This window comes from Brienomyrus brachyistius, unplaced genomic scaffold (assembly GCF_023856365.1).
Source record: "Brienomyrus brachyistius isolate T26 unplaced genomic scaffold, BBRACH_0.4 scaffold39, whole genome shotgun sequence".
Taxonomy (NCBI): domain Eukaryota; kingdom Metazoa; phylum Chordata; class Actinopteri; order Osteoglossiformes; family Mormyridae; genus Brienomyrus; species Brienomyrus brachyistius.
In genome coordinates this window covers 770,772-789,116 of record NW_026042314.1, presented here as the reverse complement: position 1 = coordinate 789,116, position 18,345 = coordinate 770,772, and the positions used below count along the sequence as shown (strand labels likewise).

Here is an 18,345-nt window from a genome sequence, read left to right as displayed (position 1 = left end):
ATCTCTGCAGTTGGGTGTAAATATAATAGTTGTATCCACTTTCGAAATTTTGGTCCCAATCCAAATCGTTTTAACACGTCAAAAAGATAGGCCCATTCTATCCTATCAAACGCTTTTTCAGCATCCAGGGATAGGAGGGCCGTATCCTTAGTGTTATCTAATGCTTGAATAACATTAAGAACCCTCCTAACATTGTATAGACCTTGCCGACCTGACACAAAGCCATTTTGATCCCTATGTATAATCAATGGAAGGGTTTAGGCAAGGGTTTAGGTTGTAGAGAGCAGGCTCGAACGTGACCGTCTAGCTTGCGGCCATACCGGAAGTCCCGAATTGCATTTCTTATTAAAGTTTCTATGCCTTCACAAAATAATTTGCCTATTGAATCTCAGATGATATCTATAGGAAAACTTTAATGATGAAATGAATAATTACAACTAGAACATTAAGTTAAGTTCCTACATTATATCCCATTTCATGCCCACTTGACATCAGCAAGGTCTGTTTCATAATCTGTGTAGGTACAGTGCATTACATGTGTTGTCATGAGGCAGCATATTCATTTTTTGCATTCAAGATCATTGGCGTTCAAACTGTAATTTTAACTGTTAATCATGATGCAAACTTCGTAGCAAAACATACATGACAAGTTTAGCAACTGATATTTACATTACTTGAAAAAAGAATCCTGACATACGGGCGGCATGGTGGTGCAGTGGTTAGCACTGTTGCCTCACACCTGCCGACAGTTGGGGCAGAGACTGGAGTGAAGACACATAACTACATGGTCACACGATCAGAATGTGTCACATGATCAGGTCTGAGGCCGATTCTTACCTTCTTCTTTTCCTCATAGGGCAAATGCAGAACAAAACTGCCATCGCTTAGGGAGCTGACGGAGATGCCGATGGAGACAAACCCATCAGCCTGGCCTGTGTGGCCCCGCCCCTCACTGCTGAGCTCTGCTGTCTGGATGTGGCCGGATCAGTGTGGCTCCAGGGCCAAACAAGAGCTGGTGTTGGCGTGGGCGGTAGCCTCTCCTGTCATACCTGGTCACAGCCACACCATACTGCAGGCCACGGGGGACAGGAGGGGATGACACACGCTGACAGGCTCACAAAGTGCATGGACACACTGACACTACAGATCTGTCTGAATATCTTTTTACTCTTGTTTTGTTTAATGTTCTGTCTGTAAAATATATTACCTGTACTTGTTCAGCATTGGAAATAAAAAAGTGTGATTCAAGTGTTTAGATTGACCTTTACTTTGCTGCACTAGTTAATATATTTTGATGAAATTATAAAATTACACAGTTTTGTCTTTGACGCCCCCCTCCCCCAATAGCTTTGATCCCCCCATTTCTAAATTTCTCACATCGCCACTGTTAATGATTTAAGTGTTATTGCATTACCGCGTTTTACATGCACGATCATGCAGAATGTGTGTGTTATAACCGAATTGCGGTTATTGTTACTAATTATTAAGTCACATAGATAATTTCCCCCAAAAATCCTACGATGTGCCGCTGAGTCCGTGTCCATTTTTTGCATGAAACGGAGCTGATCATCTCCTGCCTGTAAACGAAAGTGAAATTAAGTGTCGGGATTTTAAAGGCAGAGTCGCCATTTTATTAAGATTCTGGAATAATGTAAAGGTATTCTATGTTTCAAGGTAAGATTATATTAATAATAATAATAATAAAATTGATATGTTTAACACAGCCTACATATATTGCGGGATTTAAAATTTTCAGTATAATTAAACATTAAATATACGTCCGCACAGCACAGTAGGTTACTGTACGTGTATCAGAAGAGTTTTCGAATTAACATCAATAATATTTAATTACTTACACTCAGGCATGAGTTCGCCTAATATACTGTGCTGTAATACTAAGGCTGTAATATTTTGCTATATTAAGTTTTTCTTTTTTAAGTGTTGGGGATTAATGCTAGTGTGCCGAAACATCCGGGTTAAACTCAAGGATTAACATTTTATTAAATGGTTTAAAATTACAGGTTTTACCACGGATCTGTTCTGTGTTCTCCAATCTGAAATGTGCTGATTAACTGTAGTTATACTTTGCAGTCGTATTTAAACTGTATAAAGCAAATAGTTCGCAAGTCTGATTTTAATAATCGGTAAACAATAAGTCAAACACAGCCCACAGCGCAGCTGAATAACACACACACACACACACACACAACACAATTAATACTGTAAACGACTCTGTTGTGAAAGGCGCTATATATATATGATTAATTGTGTTGTGTGTGTGTATAAGTGTAAGTGTAAGTGTAAGATGGCAGCAGAGCCATCGAGCAGGAATGAATCACACATCGCTTACACCTACCGGGGTAAATACGGAGGGGGGGTCACACATTTCACCGGAAAATAAACACACCGTGTGATTTTAAAGACACAGACTTCACTTTTACACAGACGGCGGGTTTGCGCTTGTGGTAACGAAGCATTTTAGGCAACGTTTCCTCTTTTCCCCTGGGAGAAGCAAGGTAAGCGTCAATTTCCCCAGAGAAAGACAAGACAAGACAGGTGTTCCAGCTCTTTCTGTTAGAAGTTATTCTTGAAAAACAAGTTATATAAGTGACCAATGAAAACATGTTTGTGCAGTTCAACCATGGTACAATAATATTATGGGTGAATCATGGACAGCGTATTTGAATCTCGGGATGATTAGTCCATACACGATCAGAATCAATCCGTACACCAATCACCCCATATGTATGTCCACTGGGGGCGGGGGTTGGGGGCACTCCGCCAAACCGTAAGTAGTGGAGCCGAACAATCACAACAAATCATTAACAGTAATAAGCTAGAAAGAGATCTCTGTGGAGGAGATTGATGATTTTATATCGTCAAAGGCGTCTAGGGATTTTTCAATACCATCGATACGAGCCAAAATTCGGTCCAGCACAGAATCGGCACCGTCCGCGTTAGAATGGGAGTCATCGCCTTAGTGACTAGCGGATACTTGTCGAGCCGATTTTTTTTTCTTGTCAGTGTTTTTCTTGTGAGTGTGAGGTGAGGAAAAAATGGGAAAATCTTTGTGACTCAGACATGGTTTAAGTATATATACTGAACTGTTGTAATAGCGATTTGGAGGTTAAATGGTGGAGAAATGAAATAGTTGGGAGCTGAGCGGTCGTCCTGTACGAGATCACGTGACTTCTTGGCTTCTGATGAGTCACACCTGTTCTCAGGTAAATAGCAGGTAGGATAGAAACACTTACTGGACAGTAGCTCTGCAGGACCAGAGATGGAGACCCCTGCTGTACAGTGTTTGACGTGGTTTTCAAGTTATGATACAATTTTTATAAAAACACTTTACAATGTTACAAACATGCACAACCTACTGGAAATAAAGCATTAAATTCTATCCCCAAACTTGTCACTACTTTTAGGTCCCTTGGAAATCAGCGTTTATTGGCCAAGTATGTGAGCGAATACATACAAGGAATTAGATTCCGGTTGATGGTCTCAAGCACAACAGTGTAAAAACAATAACAATCTACAATTTGAATATGTAGTATGGATTTATATTTATAAATATAAAGCTAATTGTAAAAAAAAATTATAAAACTGTTATTTGTATGTATAATATGTTTATACTATTTATAAATATAAATATATTTATGGATATATATATATATATATATATATATATATATATATATATATATATATATACACATGTGTACATATCTACATACATACATATATATATATATATATATATATATATATATATATATATACATATATATATATATATATATATATACACACACATACATACACACATAAAGTGTGTAAATAAACAATAAGATATAGTAAACAATGTAAATCTTATATACAGAAAATACAAAGATTACAGAAATATATCCCACAGACTGTACATACAGTGCAGTTGCAGTGCTGTAGGTGTTTAGCAGTGTGACAGATCAGCTGTTTAGGAGGGAGATGGCGAGGGGAGAGAAGCTGTTCCTGTGTCGGGTGTCCTGGTCTGCAGGCTTCTATATCGTCTGCCAGAGGGCAGCAGCTCAGAAAGTCTGTGTCCAGGGTGTGTGGGATCTGTGATGATTCTCCTGCCCTTTTCCTGGATCGTGAGAGAGACAGATCCTGAATGGAGGGCAGGGGGCACCGATGATCTTTCTGCTGTCCGTACGGTCCACTGCAGTCTCTTCCTGTCCTGTTTGGTGGCTGCTCCATACCAGACTGTGATGGAGGGCAGGGGGGCACCGATGATCTTTCTGCTGTCTGTACGGTCCGCTGCAGTCTCTTCCTGTCCTGTTTGGTGGCTGCTCCATACCAGACTGTGATGGAGGGCAGGGGGGCACCGATGATCTTTCTGCTGTCTGTACGGTCCGCTGCAGTCTCTTCCTGTCCTGTTTGGTGGCTCCATACCACACTGTGATGGAGGAGCAGAGGACAGACTCAGTGACTGCAGTGTAGAACTGGATCAGCAGCTCCTGTGGAAGACTGTACTTCCTCAGTTGTCTCAGGAAGTACATCCTCTGCTGGGCCTTTTTGAGGATGGAGGAGATGTTGGTCTCCCACTTCAGGTCCTGGGAGATGGTGGTACCCAGGAACTTGAAGAACTCCACAGTAGACACTGGGCTGTCTGATATGGTGAGGGGGGGCAGTGATGACGGACGTCTCCTGAAGTCCACTGTCATCTCTACAGTATTGTGCGTGTTCAGCTCCAGGTTGTACTGACTGCACCAGAGTACCAGCCGCTCCACTTCCTGCCAGTATGCAGACTCATCACCATCCTGAATGAGTCCAATGATGGTGTCGTCTGCAAACTTCAGGAGTTTTACAGCTGAGTTCCTGGAGGTGCAGTCATTGGTGTAGAGGGAGAAGCGCAGTGGGGAGAGGACACATCCTTCTGGGGCACCGATACTGAGGGACCGTGTTTCAGAAGTGACCCCCCAGCCTTACTTGCTGCTTCCTCTCTGTCAGGAAGCTGGTGATCCACTGGCAGGTAGCTGGTGACACATTGAGCTGGGAGAGTTTGGAGGAGAGGAGATTAGGCACAATGGTGTTGAAAGCCGAACTAAAGTCCACAAACAGGATCCTGGCATAAGTTCCTGGACGGTCGAGATGTTGCAGGATATAATGCAGCCCCATATTCACTGCATCATCCACCAACCTGTTGGCCCGGTAGACAAACTGCAGGGGGTCCAGCTGGTGTCCTGTAATGTCCTTCAGATGGGCTAAAACCAGTTGTTTAGAGGATCTCATGACCACAAACGTCAAGGCGACAGGTCTGTAGTCATTCAGTCCTGTGATGGTGGGTTTCTTGGGGACCAGGATAATGGTGGAGCGTTTGAAGCAGGAGGGAACTTCACACAGCTCCAGGGATCTATTGAAGATGCGGGTGAAGATGGGAGCCAGCTGATCAGCACAGGCTCTGAGGCAGGAGGGGGAGACACCGTCTGGTCTGGGGGCTTCTTGGATTTCTGTTTCTGGAACAGCCGGCTCACATCCGCTTCGTGTATTCTGAGTTCCGGGGGGGGAGGGTAGGGGGGTGATAGGTGTGATGGAGGTCGTGGTTTTTGTACTGTACTGTGTAGATGGACTTTGCTTAAGTACATCTGCCCTCCCCTGGTCTGCTGGAATATCACTGCTGTATACATGCACCCACTGCAGTCACCGATCCGCCTGTCGATCACCCGCTCCATCCTTCCCTCACTCGTGAACAAGACCTTGAGATACTTAAACTCCTCCACTTGGGGAAAGACCCCCTTCCTGATCCGGAGAGAGCACTCCACCCTTTTCCGGCTGAGGACCATGGTCTCGGATTTGGAGGTGCTGATTCTCATCTCAGCCGCCTCACACTTGGCTGCGAACTGCTCCAGTGAGAGCCGAAGGTCACGGTCCGATGAGGCCAACAGAACCACATCATCTGCAAAAAGCAGAGACCCAATTCTGAGGCCACCAAACCGGACACCCTCAACGCCCTGGCTGTGCCTAGAAATTCCATCCATAAAAGTCTAGTGACCCGCGTCCAGGGGAAGGAGAACGTGAATCCATGTTTTTACTCATCATAAGGGGTCTAATGAGCCGCAGTTCGTCTGGTTCCTCACCCAGGACCTGTTTGCCTTGGGTGACCCTACCAGGGGCATAAAGCCCCGGGCAGCTTAGCTCCTGGGATCACTGGAACACGCAAACCCCTCCACCACGATAAGGTGTCGGCTCCAGGAGAGGATGTTTATACATATATTTATAAAAAAATGTGGCATTGAAATTTTGCACTAAACCTGTTTACTATGTGTAATTATAGTTACATGAGTCCAGTTCATCAGTTTGATGTAAAAATGCTGAGTACTCGATATTGTGTATTTATCTATGTATCTACTTACCCTTCATGTTCACAGAGGCCCCAGCAGGAATCATCTGGTCTGGATCAGCATAGAAATGGATGGATCTGCTTCTGAAATGCGCCCCCCTGTGGGGTGTAACAGAAAGAGCCCTGAGAGGTAACAGTCTGAGTCACAGTGTAACCAGTAGCGCTTCTTAGCTCACGGTGGGGGAATGAGCCGGTGGCTGAAGCGCCCCCCGGAGCCTCGGCTGGGTTATGGACCGGGCCAGTGGGGCCAGTGGGGCCAGTGCCCTGGGGCCTCAGGACATTAGAAGCTGTGAGTCACAACATTTATAGTTCAAGCCATGAAATGCCCCCCCTGTGGGGTGTAAGAGAAAGAGCCCTGAGAGGTAACAGTGTTACAGCCCACTAGCATGCATGTCTCTCTGGGTCTATAGTCAGGCCATAACATAAAAGTAAACTGGGCTCCTAGCTAGGGCTGGTCAGTGGGCAGCACTTTAATATGTGTAGCTTCATAAAAAGACCTCGCCATCTTCTGTCTTCACCGTCTTCTTCCACAATCAGCCAGTTCTTTTATACTAGAGGCGAGTAACAGACCATCCCTCCTATACAAAATGGCCACATGTCTTAAAATTGATGAGAGAGGGATATAGGGCTCTCGAAGGAACAAACAGGCACGCTTTGGTTCACTCAAAAACGCTTTAATACAAGTAATACAAGATAACCTCGCATTAAAATCAATATCAATATATCAATTGTATCAATGCAAATAACCTTGTACCACAACAGATATGGAATAGCATGAATCATACGTATATATATATATATATATATATATATATATATATATATATATATATATATATATATATATAGGAAGCAACAATAAAAATAAGTAAGGTGAATTATTATCACAAGCGGTGATAATTAATCCCCCTTAATCAATCGGACGCACAAGCAGCTGCTAAACTATTTACACTCGGGCGTGCCATCATCACCCACCTTCACACACGGACTGGGGAGCCTGGCAGGAGACCAACAAGTAAGTTCCGAGAAATGCCGGGCGATGCGCGCTCTATCCCACGGCTGAGCTCCGGTCAGTACTGAGTTTTCCCCGTCCTTTATACTAAATTGGGTGCTGCCTGTGGGCAGGGGGCGAGCTGGCCAGGCTCACCCCTTCCCCCCAGGGCAAGGTGTTATCCAATTCCCCCTTTTGTCCGAGTGTTGCTGCTTGTGATAATAAAATACAATAGGCGTCCTGGTGCCGGGTGTCTGCGCAACGCCTCCCCGTCCCCCCTACCGACAACATAGGGTGCTAGATAACGACCCCCCTCTGTCTCCCGAAACCAAGATAAGCATTCTGTATGCCGATCTAATGGCTCAGATAAGCATCCTGGTTTCTTTTATGAGCCGAAGTTCTTTATGGCAGGACAGGGTTTGCGGGGGATCGGCAAAGAATAACATGTTCAATGACATTCTGGGTGAATCATGGACGATTGATCTTCAGGACGATCAGTCTCCACACGATCAGAATTAATCCACAATTACGATCTCCCAGAATATTACAGTAAAAGGATTAATTCCATATATGTGGGTGACGTAATCGTCCGTGAATTCATTCTAATACACCACATAACAAAACTAAACAAACAAACAAAAACATATATAAACAGGTAAAAAGGAACATCAATCAAGTCTAGTTGTGGAGGTTTTTAACAGTGATGCTAAAAGTTTCATATAATATCTAAATTTTAGATGAGACAATTTCCTTAAAAGCTGACTGTAAATAAGTCTGTTTACATCAAGAGCTTCACAACATATCAAAGTACATGAAGGCAGAGCAGAAGGCTAAACAGCAGTGTGATGTCGTCCCCATTGTATGAATTATATTTATACCATGAGGGTTTGTTTCCTCTCGCTGCCCACAGTGTCCTGATGAAGAGAGCAGACTCCCCTGTACCCAGCTGTGTTTCCCTGAAGAGTGACAGGTCAATGGAAAAGGGAGTCAACTTCAAAGAGGGACCTTTTCCTACAGATCAAAGGTAAATGTGCATTTAAACAAACACTGTTAATGACAATCAGACTCTCAGTCAAATGGCACAGAGACACATACAAGCTATGAGGAAATAACATATTTATAATGAATGCACCAATTTTTACATTTAACAGATTCCATCACCTTGAGAATTTAAAAGTTTTGTCTGTATTATATATAAATAACATCTGAGATAAATGGATGAGGATTACTGTAACACCTGGCTTCCTGTGAGCTGGAATAGGAAGTTATTTAATCACAAAGTGGATTTTAAATTTCAGTCCTCAGCACAGAGCTGGAAAAACCTGGTTTGCCTGTTCCCCCCCCCCCCCCCCTGCATGTCCATTAAAGAAAGACTCGACAATAGATTGTCAGCATGCGAGACAGATGCTTCTGTGTTAATAAATAATTTCACTCATGAATCCATTAGATTATGCTCAGACTAAGGCTTTAGCTTAACGTGTTTAATGGAACAATGTGGCTTGATAATGAGGCAGGATCATCAAAAAAAAGAGAAAAACTATTGGTATCTTTGCCAAAGGTGACAATTAAATTTTGCTGATTCAGTGCAAAAATAAGTAAACATTTTTAGAAGTGAATGAAATTTCTGTAGGATAACAAGTTCAAAAAGTACACAGAACACAAAGAAAATATCCTGAAAATACCATATAGTTCAGTAAATAAATATAGATAAAAAAATTTAAATGGTCAAAATTGGGACGTTAAGGCTGGCTGTGGGGTCTGCACATCGACAGCAGGCATTGTGGTGTCTAACGTCAGCAGGCAGGAAAGATCCCCAGTAGCGCTTCTTAGCTCATGGTGAGGGAATGAGCCGGTGGCTGAAGGTGCTCCAAGATAGCGCCCCCTGGAGTCTTGGCTGGGTTATGGACCGGGCCAGTGGGGCCGGTGCCCTGGGGCCTCAGTACATTAGTGGCTGTGAGTGGCAACATTTATAGTGGAAGCCATGAAATGCCCCCCCTGTGGGGTGTAAGAGAAAGAGCCCTGAGAGGTAACAGTGTTACAGCCCACTAGCATGCATGTCTCTCTGGGTCTATAGTCAGGCCATAACATAAAAGTAAACTGGGCTCCTAGCTAGGGCTGGTCAGTGGGCAGCACTTTAATATGTGTAGCTTAATAAAAAGACCTCGCCATCTTCTGTCTTCACCGTCTTCTTCCACAATCAGCCAGTTCTTTTATACTAGAGGCGAGTGACAGACCATCCCTCCTATACAAAATGGCCCCATAAAAAAACTAAACTAAACAAACAAACAAAAACATATATAAACAGGTAAAAAGGAACATCAGTCAATTCTAGTTGTGGAGGTTTTTAACGGTCATACTAAAAGTTTCATATAATATCTAAATTTCAGATGAGACAATTTCCTTAACAGCCGACTGTAAATAAGTCTGTTTACATCAAGAGCTTCACAGCATATCAAAGTACATGAAGGCAGAGCAGAAGGATAAACAGCAGTGTGATGTCGTCCCCATTGTATGAATTATATTTATACCATGAGGGTTTGTTTCCTCTTGCTGCCCACAGTGTCCTGATGGAGAGAGCAGACTCCCCTGTACCCAGCTGTGTTTCCATGAAGAGTGACTGGTCAATGCATGAACCAATCCACTTCAGAGAGGGACCTTTTCCTACAGATCAAAGGTAAATGTGCATTTAAACAAACACTGTTAATGACATTCAGACTCTCAGTCAAATGGCACAGAGACACATACTGTACAAGCTATGAGGAAATAACATATTTATAATGAATGTAGCAATTTTTACCTTTAACAGATTCCATCACCTTGAGAATTCAAACAAAAGTTTTGTCTGTATTCTATATAAATAACATCTGAGGTGGGCAGCATGGTGGTGCAGTGGTTAGCACTGTTGCCTCACACCTCTGGGACCCGGGTTCGAGTCTCCGCCTGGGTTACATGTGTGTGGAGTTTGCATGTTCTCCCCATGTCGTCGTGGGGTTTCCTCCGGGTACTCCGGTTTCCCCCCACAGTCCAAAGACATGCTGAGGCTAATTGGACTTGCTAAAACTTGCCCATAGGTGTGCATGTGTGAGTGAATGGTGTGTGAGTGTGCCCTGAGATGGGCTGGCCCCCCATCCTGGGTTGTTCCCTGCCTCGTGCCCATTGCTTCCGGGATAGGCTCCGGACCCCCCGCGACCCAATAGGATAAGCGGTTTGGAAAATGGATGGATGGATGGACATCTGAGGTAAATGAATGAGGATTACTGTAAAACCTGACTTTCTGCGAGCTGGAATAGGAAGTTATTTAATCACAAAGTGGATTTTAAATTTCAATCCGCAGCACAAAGCTGGAAAAAACTCGTTGCCTGTTTCCCCCTGCATGTCCATTAAAGAATGACTCAGCAATAGATTGTCGTTTTGTGAGACGGATGTTTCTGTTTTGATAACAAATAATTTCACTCTCATGAATTCATTAGATCATACTCAGACGAAGGCTTCAGTTTAACATGTTTAATCGAACTGTGGCTTAAACAATAAACTACTATCATCAGACAAAAAAAGAGAAAGACTATTGGTTTCTTTGCCAAAGGTGACATTTAAATACTTGCTGATTCAGATCATAATTAATGTGACACTGTAGTGGTTCTCATCCCCTGAGTATAAAATAAGATGATTTGTTGATCCAAGAGGGGAAATTCTCTTGTGTTCAGCAGCAAAGTGTTATGTTATTTATATGATTAAAAACAGAGAGCAGCTTTTACCACATTAAAAATGGGACGTTAAGGCTGGCTGTGGGGGCTGCACATCGACAGCAGGCATTGTGGTGTCTAACGGCAGCAGGCAGGAAAGATCCCCAGTAGCGCTTCTTAGCTCACGGTGGGGGAATGAGCCGGTGGCTGAAGGTGCCCCAAGATAGCGCCCCCTGGAGCCTCGGCTGGGTTATGGACCGGGCCAGTGGGGCCAGTGCCCTGGGGCCTCAGGACATTAGAAGCTGTGAGTGGTAACATTTATAGTGCAAGCCATGAAATGCCCCCCCTGTGGGGTGTAAGAGAAAGAGCCCTGAGAGGTAACAGTGTTACAGCCCACTAGCATGAATGTCTCTCTGGGTCTATAGTCAGGCCAAAGGGCACTTGGCACACGCCAGCCGCCTGGGGTAGTTGGTACACGCCAGCCGCCTGGGGTAGTTGGTACACGCCAGCCGCCTGGGGTAGTTGGTACACGCCAGCCGCCTGGGGTAGTTGGTACACGCCAGCCGCCTGGGGTAGTTCGTACACGCCAGCCGCCTGGGGTAGTTGGTACATGCCAGCCACCTGGGACACTTGGCACGGTTTTTCGAAACTCTTGCTGGATGTGTTGTCATAGCAGTGCATCCAAATCCTCAGACCTGCTCTGAGCAGGTTTGTTCTGTGTAAACAAGGATTAGTTCACAGACTTAATCAGTGTCCGTGCATGGAAATGGGTTCAGTCATGGCCTCGCCATTCATATACATAAAATCAACAAACACATACATACATACACACACACACACACACACACACACACACACACACACACACACACACACACAAACTCATACATACAAACATATATATATATATATATATATATATATATATATGAATGAAATGTTGTGTTTGTACTTCACTTTAACTTCTTCCCATTTCCTGCTTGATTGTGCTTCTATTTGATCTGTAATTATGACAATAAAAGAATAATGAAACACTGGAACCATAATACTACATTCAAGTGATAAATACAATAACTAAAAACTACTTACACATTTAATTTGTCGGACACTTTTTGCCAGCCATCTTTTCTGGTTTGGGTCGCTTTTTATGTGTTTCCTTTAGTAGATACTAAATCTTTGAATTCATCATATTCCTCTGTAGCATTCCCCTCGGATTGATGGCCGAAAGACTTTACTGATGGTTCACGATGGTTACGTAGACAAACACGTTCTCCGCTTAGCTTAGCTTGACGATGTTCTGGTAACCAAAAAAAACGGAAGTCCCTCAAAAAAAGGGTCCCACTAAATAAAACTACATAAGCATAAATGAATGTATACAAATGAATACAGAATACAAACGTATATTAAAAAATATGCAATACGCAACTCAATATGTTTTGTAACATTAATTAGTCTCGTGTCAAACCTTGGGGTTATTTACATCCTCTAATAAAAGGTCCTGCTCGGATTACGTGAAAAATTGCACCCTGTTTTTTGACGTTTTGCAGAACCCAATGAGAGACTTGCTGATCATGGTTTCTAGACTCGATGTATATGGGCTGTTCAAGCAGCGCAGGCACGTGCAATCATCTCGGATGAATGGATCCAGCTAGACTAATCTACTACACAACTGCGTTTGAAAAACTGACTTATCCCAGATGAGTCTCACTGGCATTAACTCATCCAGGATGAGGCATCTGATCTCGGATGATTTAAGCGACATACGGAAAATGCCCCATGGGCCTCAAGGGGGTATTCCATGAAAGTAGCTAAATAAAGCCAGACTTTCCTGAAAAGGTCAGACTCAAACTAGTGCCATCTCTGAACGTAGCCTCATATCGTTCCACTAACAAACAAACAAATTTATTTTTGTATAGCGCGGTATCACGACATAACATCATCTCAAAGCACTTTACAGCATCCTCACCCAAAGCCCCCAGTGAGCAAGCCAAACGCGACAGTGTCAAGGAAAAACTCCCAAGAAGGAAGAAACCTTGGGAGGGACCAGACTCAAAGGGGGAGCCCATCCTCCAGGGGGCAGCAGAGGAATCCCTAACCCTAACCAGACTGAAAGGGGGAGCCCATCCTCCAGGGGGCAGCAGAGGAAGCCCTAACCCTAACCAGACTCAAAGGGGGAGCCCATCCTCCAGGGGGCAGCAGAGGAAGCCCTAACCCTAACCAGACTGAAAGGGGGATCTTATTCTCCAAGGGCCGGCAGGGAGAGTCAAATAGGAGAGATGGCTAAGTGCCAAGTCACACTGTCCCAATCATAAGATGTGGAAGATGACACAGGCAGAATGGCGAGCTAGATGGAGGGACGTCACTGGTGGTGGCGACATCACATGTAGCAGGGTGTGCTGGACATCTTGGTAGATTGAGGTCTCCAGGCCGCACCCCCCAGGAGGAGTATGGGAAATAAAATGTACAATTAGTTAAAGTAGAGGAAGCTATAGGCAGTGCTAACAGTTAGGTGAGTGCAATATGAAGTGCAAAGTGCAAGCTCCGGCAGATATGGCAATGGCAGCATAAGTAGGAGGGAGAGGCAAGTGGGAATGCAGGCATGGGGAGTCCCTGAATGTCAGCACTCCAGTTCCACAAGGGATGGTGAAGCCAGAGTGACAGCACTGACAGTCCAGTTTATCCAAAGCCGATGACACCAATAATTTCACACAGTTCAGCTTTAACTAATCAAAGCTCATACAAGACAGACTTGCATAGTCTCACTTAGTGCGCACACCCGAGATATTTAAGACACTGAATGAATGGATGAATGATAGATTGACCGAATGAGTCGGAAAGCGTGTAAAACGAGAGCGGTGTTTATTTCTGCCGCAGAACAAACTCTGCTGATGGAGCTGTATGAAAAATACAAGGATGTAATCGCTAAAAAAGGCAAAACTGTGGCCATAAACACAGCCAGGGAGTCGGCTTGGCAATGAATTGCAGACAGACTAAATGTGTAAGTTATGTAAATATTACAAGTGTCCAGTACAGTGGCATGGTGGTACAGTGGTTTATGCTGTCACCTTATACCACGAAAGTTCCAGGTTTGATCCCCATAGCCAACGGGGAACCTTCTGGGATGAGTTCATGTGTCATTCTTACTGTATAATGTTATTCTGCATCATTTAATCTCCATAAAATACTTTCAGTCGCATAAGTGTGAAATGTTCTGCACAAATAACCATATCTTGTCTTTGCTATTTTACTAATAAACTTTCAAATCAGACAGTGACTAAACAAAATGTAAAAATATCTTCCTGTTCATATTATTTTAACATTTTTTTTTCAGTTTCAGTCATTGCATTTCATGTTTGACCTTTCTAACATGGGTACGCTTTTACTTGAATCATTTTACAATTAATTGGAATGTTGAGATGTGATTTTTTTAAATAGGCTTTATTATATTTATTACATGACATTAGTAGTGAAATCGCGGAATTTCATCCGACGAAACGATCTATTGGGAATCTGTTTAACTAAGTGAGACAGTTAACCTGGTCTGGATCAACCTTGTTCACTCACCTACAGAAAGTTACCATGGCAGCTCAGCAGGGATTAATTTAAGAGACTTTGATGGAACGGAATTCCTACTAAAATGAGCCAGACTTGTCGAAATAGGTCAGACTTTCCCTTAATCCTGCTTTGTGTGACACCCCCCAGAAGGCTTGGCCCACAGCGTTATGGACGCGGAGGGCGACCCAGAGTGTTCCCACTGAGGCTGTGCTGACGTTCACTAGCATCCGGTCCGAGTATGCAGATGGAGGGGGCTTCATGAGTCGGAACTCTGACCTGGAGGTAGCCATCGAGCCCCTAAAGCGCGCAGCCCCCCCAGGCCCTGTCAGCTCTCAGGCTGTCTGCCCTGCATGCGCAGCTGGGCCAGTTACGCGACTTATTGAGTTCACGGACAGCTGTGTGTATGTTTTCCCTCACTGCTGCTGGCTGACAGACAAAAGGTGATCCCTGAAGCGGTTAGTATTCTGTAATACAGTAGGACATTCCAGAGGGAGTGGCGCACGCTGATGACATCATGCACATTATGTCCACTGGGATGGAGAACAGGTGCAGGATGATGTTTAATGTTTCATCATATTTAGACAGTAGTATCGCCCGGGCTAGTGGGGGCCAGGGGACCAGCTGGTACAGAAGCGGGGGGGCAGGTATGCGGGCAACAAGCTGATAGGTGCCCCCCCCCCCCCCCCGTCTGACGCTCCCTGCTCACCCGCGAGTCCCAGGCTGGCGCGGCAGTGGGCCAGTCGCTCACAGAGCAGGCGGCTCCATTTATAAGCAAAGCAAAGCCTTATTGAGGGGTGGGGTAGCGGGGGGGGGGGGGGGGGGGGGAGATTCACTGTTTGCCAGTTGCATAGGAAGCTGTGTGTTCACTCTGGGGGGGGGGGGGGGGATAACCCTGTAGGTGCTGAAGGACAGATTCGGCCCATTAGTCCTGTAGGTGCTGAATTTAACCAACAAGCTACTTAACCAGTTTCTTAACTGAGGATTGTGAATCAGATGCTGGTATTTAGCTCTGCTAATGAAGTGAATCACTGTAAATGTCACTGGGTACAAAGGGCTGCATAGAAAACTGTCCTTCCTGCCTGCAGTGTCTCTGTGTGCTGGAGCCTGATGTCACTGGTTCTCTTCTGCTGTCATGAGAAAATTAGGAAGCCGCCCCAGTGAATAAAGCTTAACATGGCAGATACATCTTTCCAAACTACAACCCCAATTCCAAAAATGTTGGGACGTTCTGCAAATTGTAAATAAAAACAGAATGCAGTGATATGGAAATCTCATAAACTTATATTTTATTCATAACAGAACACAGAAAACATATCAAGTGTTTAAACTAAGAAAATGCATCATTGTAAGGAAAAATTTTGAATGTCACAGCAGCAACACATCTCAACAAAGTTGGGACAAGGCCATGTTTACCACTGTGTGGCATCTCCTCTTCTTTTAACAACAGTCTTTAAATGTCTGAGGACTGAGGAGATCAGTTGTTTGAGTTTTGGGAGAGGAATGTTGTCCCATTCTCATCTGATACAGGATTCTAGTTGCTCAACTGTCCTAGATCTTCTGTGTCATATTTTTCATTTTATGGAGCATCCAAATGTTCTCAGTGGCTGGAAGATGTGGACCGCTGGCAGGCCAGTTCAGTACCCGGACCCTTCTTCTACGAATCCATCATGTTGTAATTGATGAAGTGTGTGGTTTGGCATTGTCATGTGGGAAAATGCAAGGTCTTCACTGAAAGAGACGTCGTCTGGATGGGAGCATCTGTTGCTGTAGAACCTGGATATACCTTTCAGCATCGATGGTGCCTTTCCAGATATGCAGGCTGCCCCTGCCATATGTACTAATACACCCCCACACCATCAGAGATGCTGGCTTTTGAACTGACTGCTGATAATACGCTGGGTCGTCCTTCTCCTCTTTAGTCCGGATAACATGGTGTCCCTGGTCTCCAAAAAGAATTTCAAATTTAGATTCGACTGACCACAGAACAGTTTTCCACTCAGCCGCAGTCCATTTTAAATGAGCTTTGGCCCAGAGACGACGTCGGTGATTCTGGATCATCTTCATATACGGCTTCTTCTTTGGATGATAGAGTTTTAACTGGCATCTGTGCATGGCAGCGCGAATTGTGTTCACTGACAATGTTTGTGGGAAATATTCCTGAGCCTATTTAGTGATTCCATTACAGAATCATGCCTGTTTGTGATGCAGTGCTGCCTAAGGGCCAAAATATCACAGGCATGTAGTCTGGTTTTTCACAGAGATTTCTCCAGATTCTCAGAATCTTTTGATTACATTATGTGCTGTAGATGATGAAATATTCAACCTCTTTGCAGTTTTATACTGAGGAACTTATTTCTGAAATTGCTCCACTATTTGTCAGTGCAGTATTAGGGGGATTGTGACCCTCTGCCCATCTTTACTTCAGAGAGACACTGCAACTCTAAGATGCTCTTTTTATACCCAGTCATGTCACTCACCTGTTGCCAATTGACCTAATCATTTGCAAATTGTTCCTCCAGCTGTTGGGTTTTTGTACCACTAACTTTTCCAGCCTCCTATTGCCTCCGTCCCAATGTTTTTGAGATGTGTTGCTGTCATGAAATTCAAAATCAGCCAATATTTTTCATGATATAGCAAAATGTCTCAGTTTAAACATCTGATATGTTGTCTATACTTTGTTATGAATATAATACAGGTTTATGAGATTTCCATATCTCTGCATTCTGTTTTTATTTACAATTTGCACAGTGTCCCAACTTTTTGGAATTGCTGTTGTAACATACCACAGTGTTATTCTTTATCTGCAGTAACAGCAATTTTAATGGGGAATCTGTTACATTTGTGTAGATGAATTGAGTACTTTATGTTTCTGCCTAATTCACAGAGACCAAATGGAAGATTGCAGTTCAGATCTACATGATAAATTTTATAAAGCTGTATAATAAGAAATTCATCGTGTTAAAGAAAATATGTTTTAAACTATGATTCTTAAGTGAAACTCTGAAAAGGTTTGGTGTAAGTAAGAATAATTAACTGTGACTGTTTATTTTAGTCACTAGAGGAAAAAGCCATGAAGTTCCTAAAGGTCGAGCTGAAGACGTTTGTGAGCCACCTAGATCAGAATTACCCAGAATGTTTTGAGCCTCAGCTGGACGAGGACAATGACCTGGACTGTGATGGTCAGATGCAGAAGACCAGTGTTAGAGAGGTAGCTCTGAAGATCACACTGTACATCCTGAGGACTATGAAGCAAAATGATCTTGCTGACATGCTGGACAAGAGTAAGAACTTTATAACATTATGTACATGTACAATATTGTGTAAACGTCTTAGGCAGCCAAAGAAAAGGATGTTTAAATGGTCTTTATGTTGGTGTAGAACTACTATAATATGTATGTCAAAGTGTGTTTGCCATTTCAGAACCTCTCCCAACATCACCTTAATATTTGCTGATATCGTGCAGTATATCCACGTATTTTTTTTACTTGACCACTAACACACCTCATGTGGCTGATCAATATCTCACTGAGTTTTAAATTAATTTAATTAATTCATGAAGTGAGCTGGTGGTGAAATTTAACAATTACATGGACTGGCTGTGGTGGCCCTGAGGAGAGGTTTGGGAAATGAAAAGGGGTTTTGTGTTTTTTTTTGGGTCTGAGCAGATATACACTTACTACCCAGATAAATGGCTTTAAACATTTCCTTTGGCTGCCTAAGGCTTATTCACGGTCCTGTAT

General features: G+C 43.6%; 2 protein-coding genes across 2 annotated transcripts in view; one reads left to right on the top strand and one right to left on the bottom strand.

The window, feature by feature from the left end:
- The window catches only part of LOC125722522 (NACHT, LRR and PYD domains-containing protein 12-like), a 165,504-nt gene that overhangs the window by 86,428 nt on the left and 60,731 nt on the right, over nt 1–18,345 (bottom strand). The window lies entirely within an intron of this gene.
- LOC125722478 (protein NLRC3-like) overlaps nt 1,445–18,345 on the top strand; it is a 208,014-nt gene continuing 191,113 nt past the window's right edge. Inside the window, exons 1-5 of the mRNA XM_048998658.1 lie at nt 1,445–1,674; nt 6,405–6,506; nt 8,278–8,391; nt 9,928–10,041; nt 17,658–17,886. Of these exons, the coding sequence (XP_048854615.1) occupies nt 17,676–17,886 (211 nt within the window). The 5' untranslated portion in view covers nt 1,445–1,674; nt 6,405–6,506; nt 8,278–8,391; nt 9,928–10,041; nt 17,658–17,675. The remainder of the gene's footprint in view (nt 1,675–6,404; nt 6,507–8,277; nt 8,392–9,927; nt 10,042–17,657; nt 17,887–18,345) is intronic.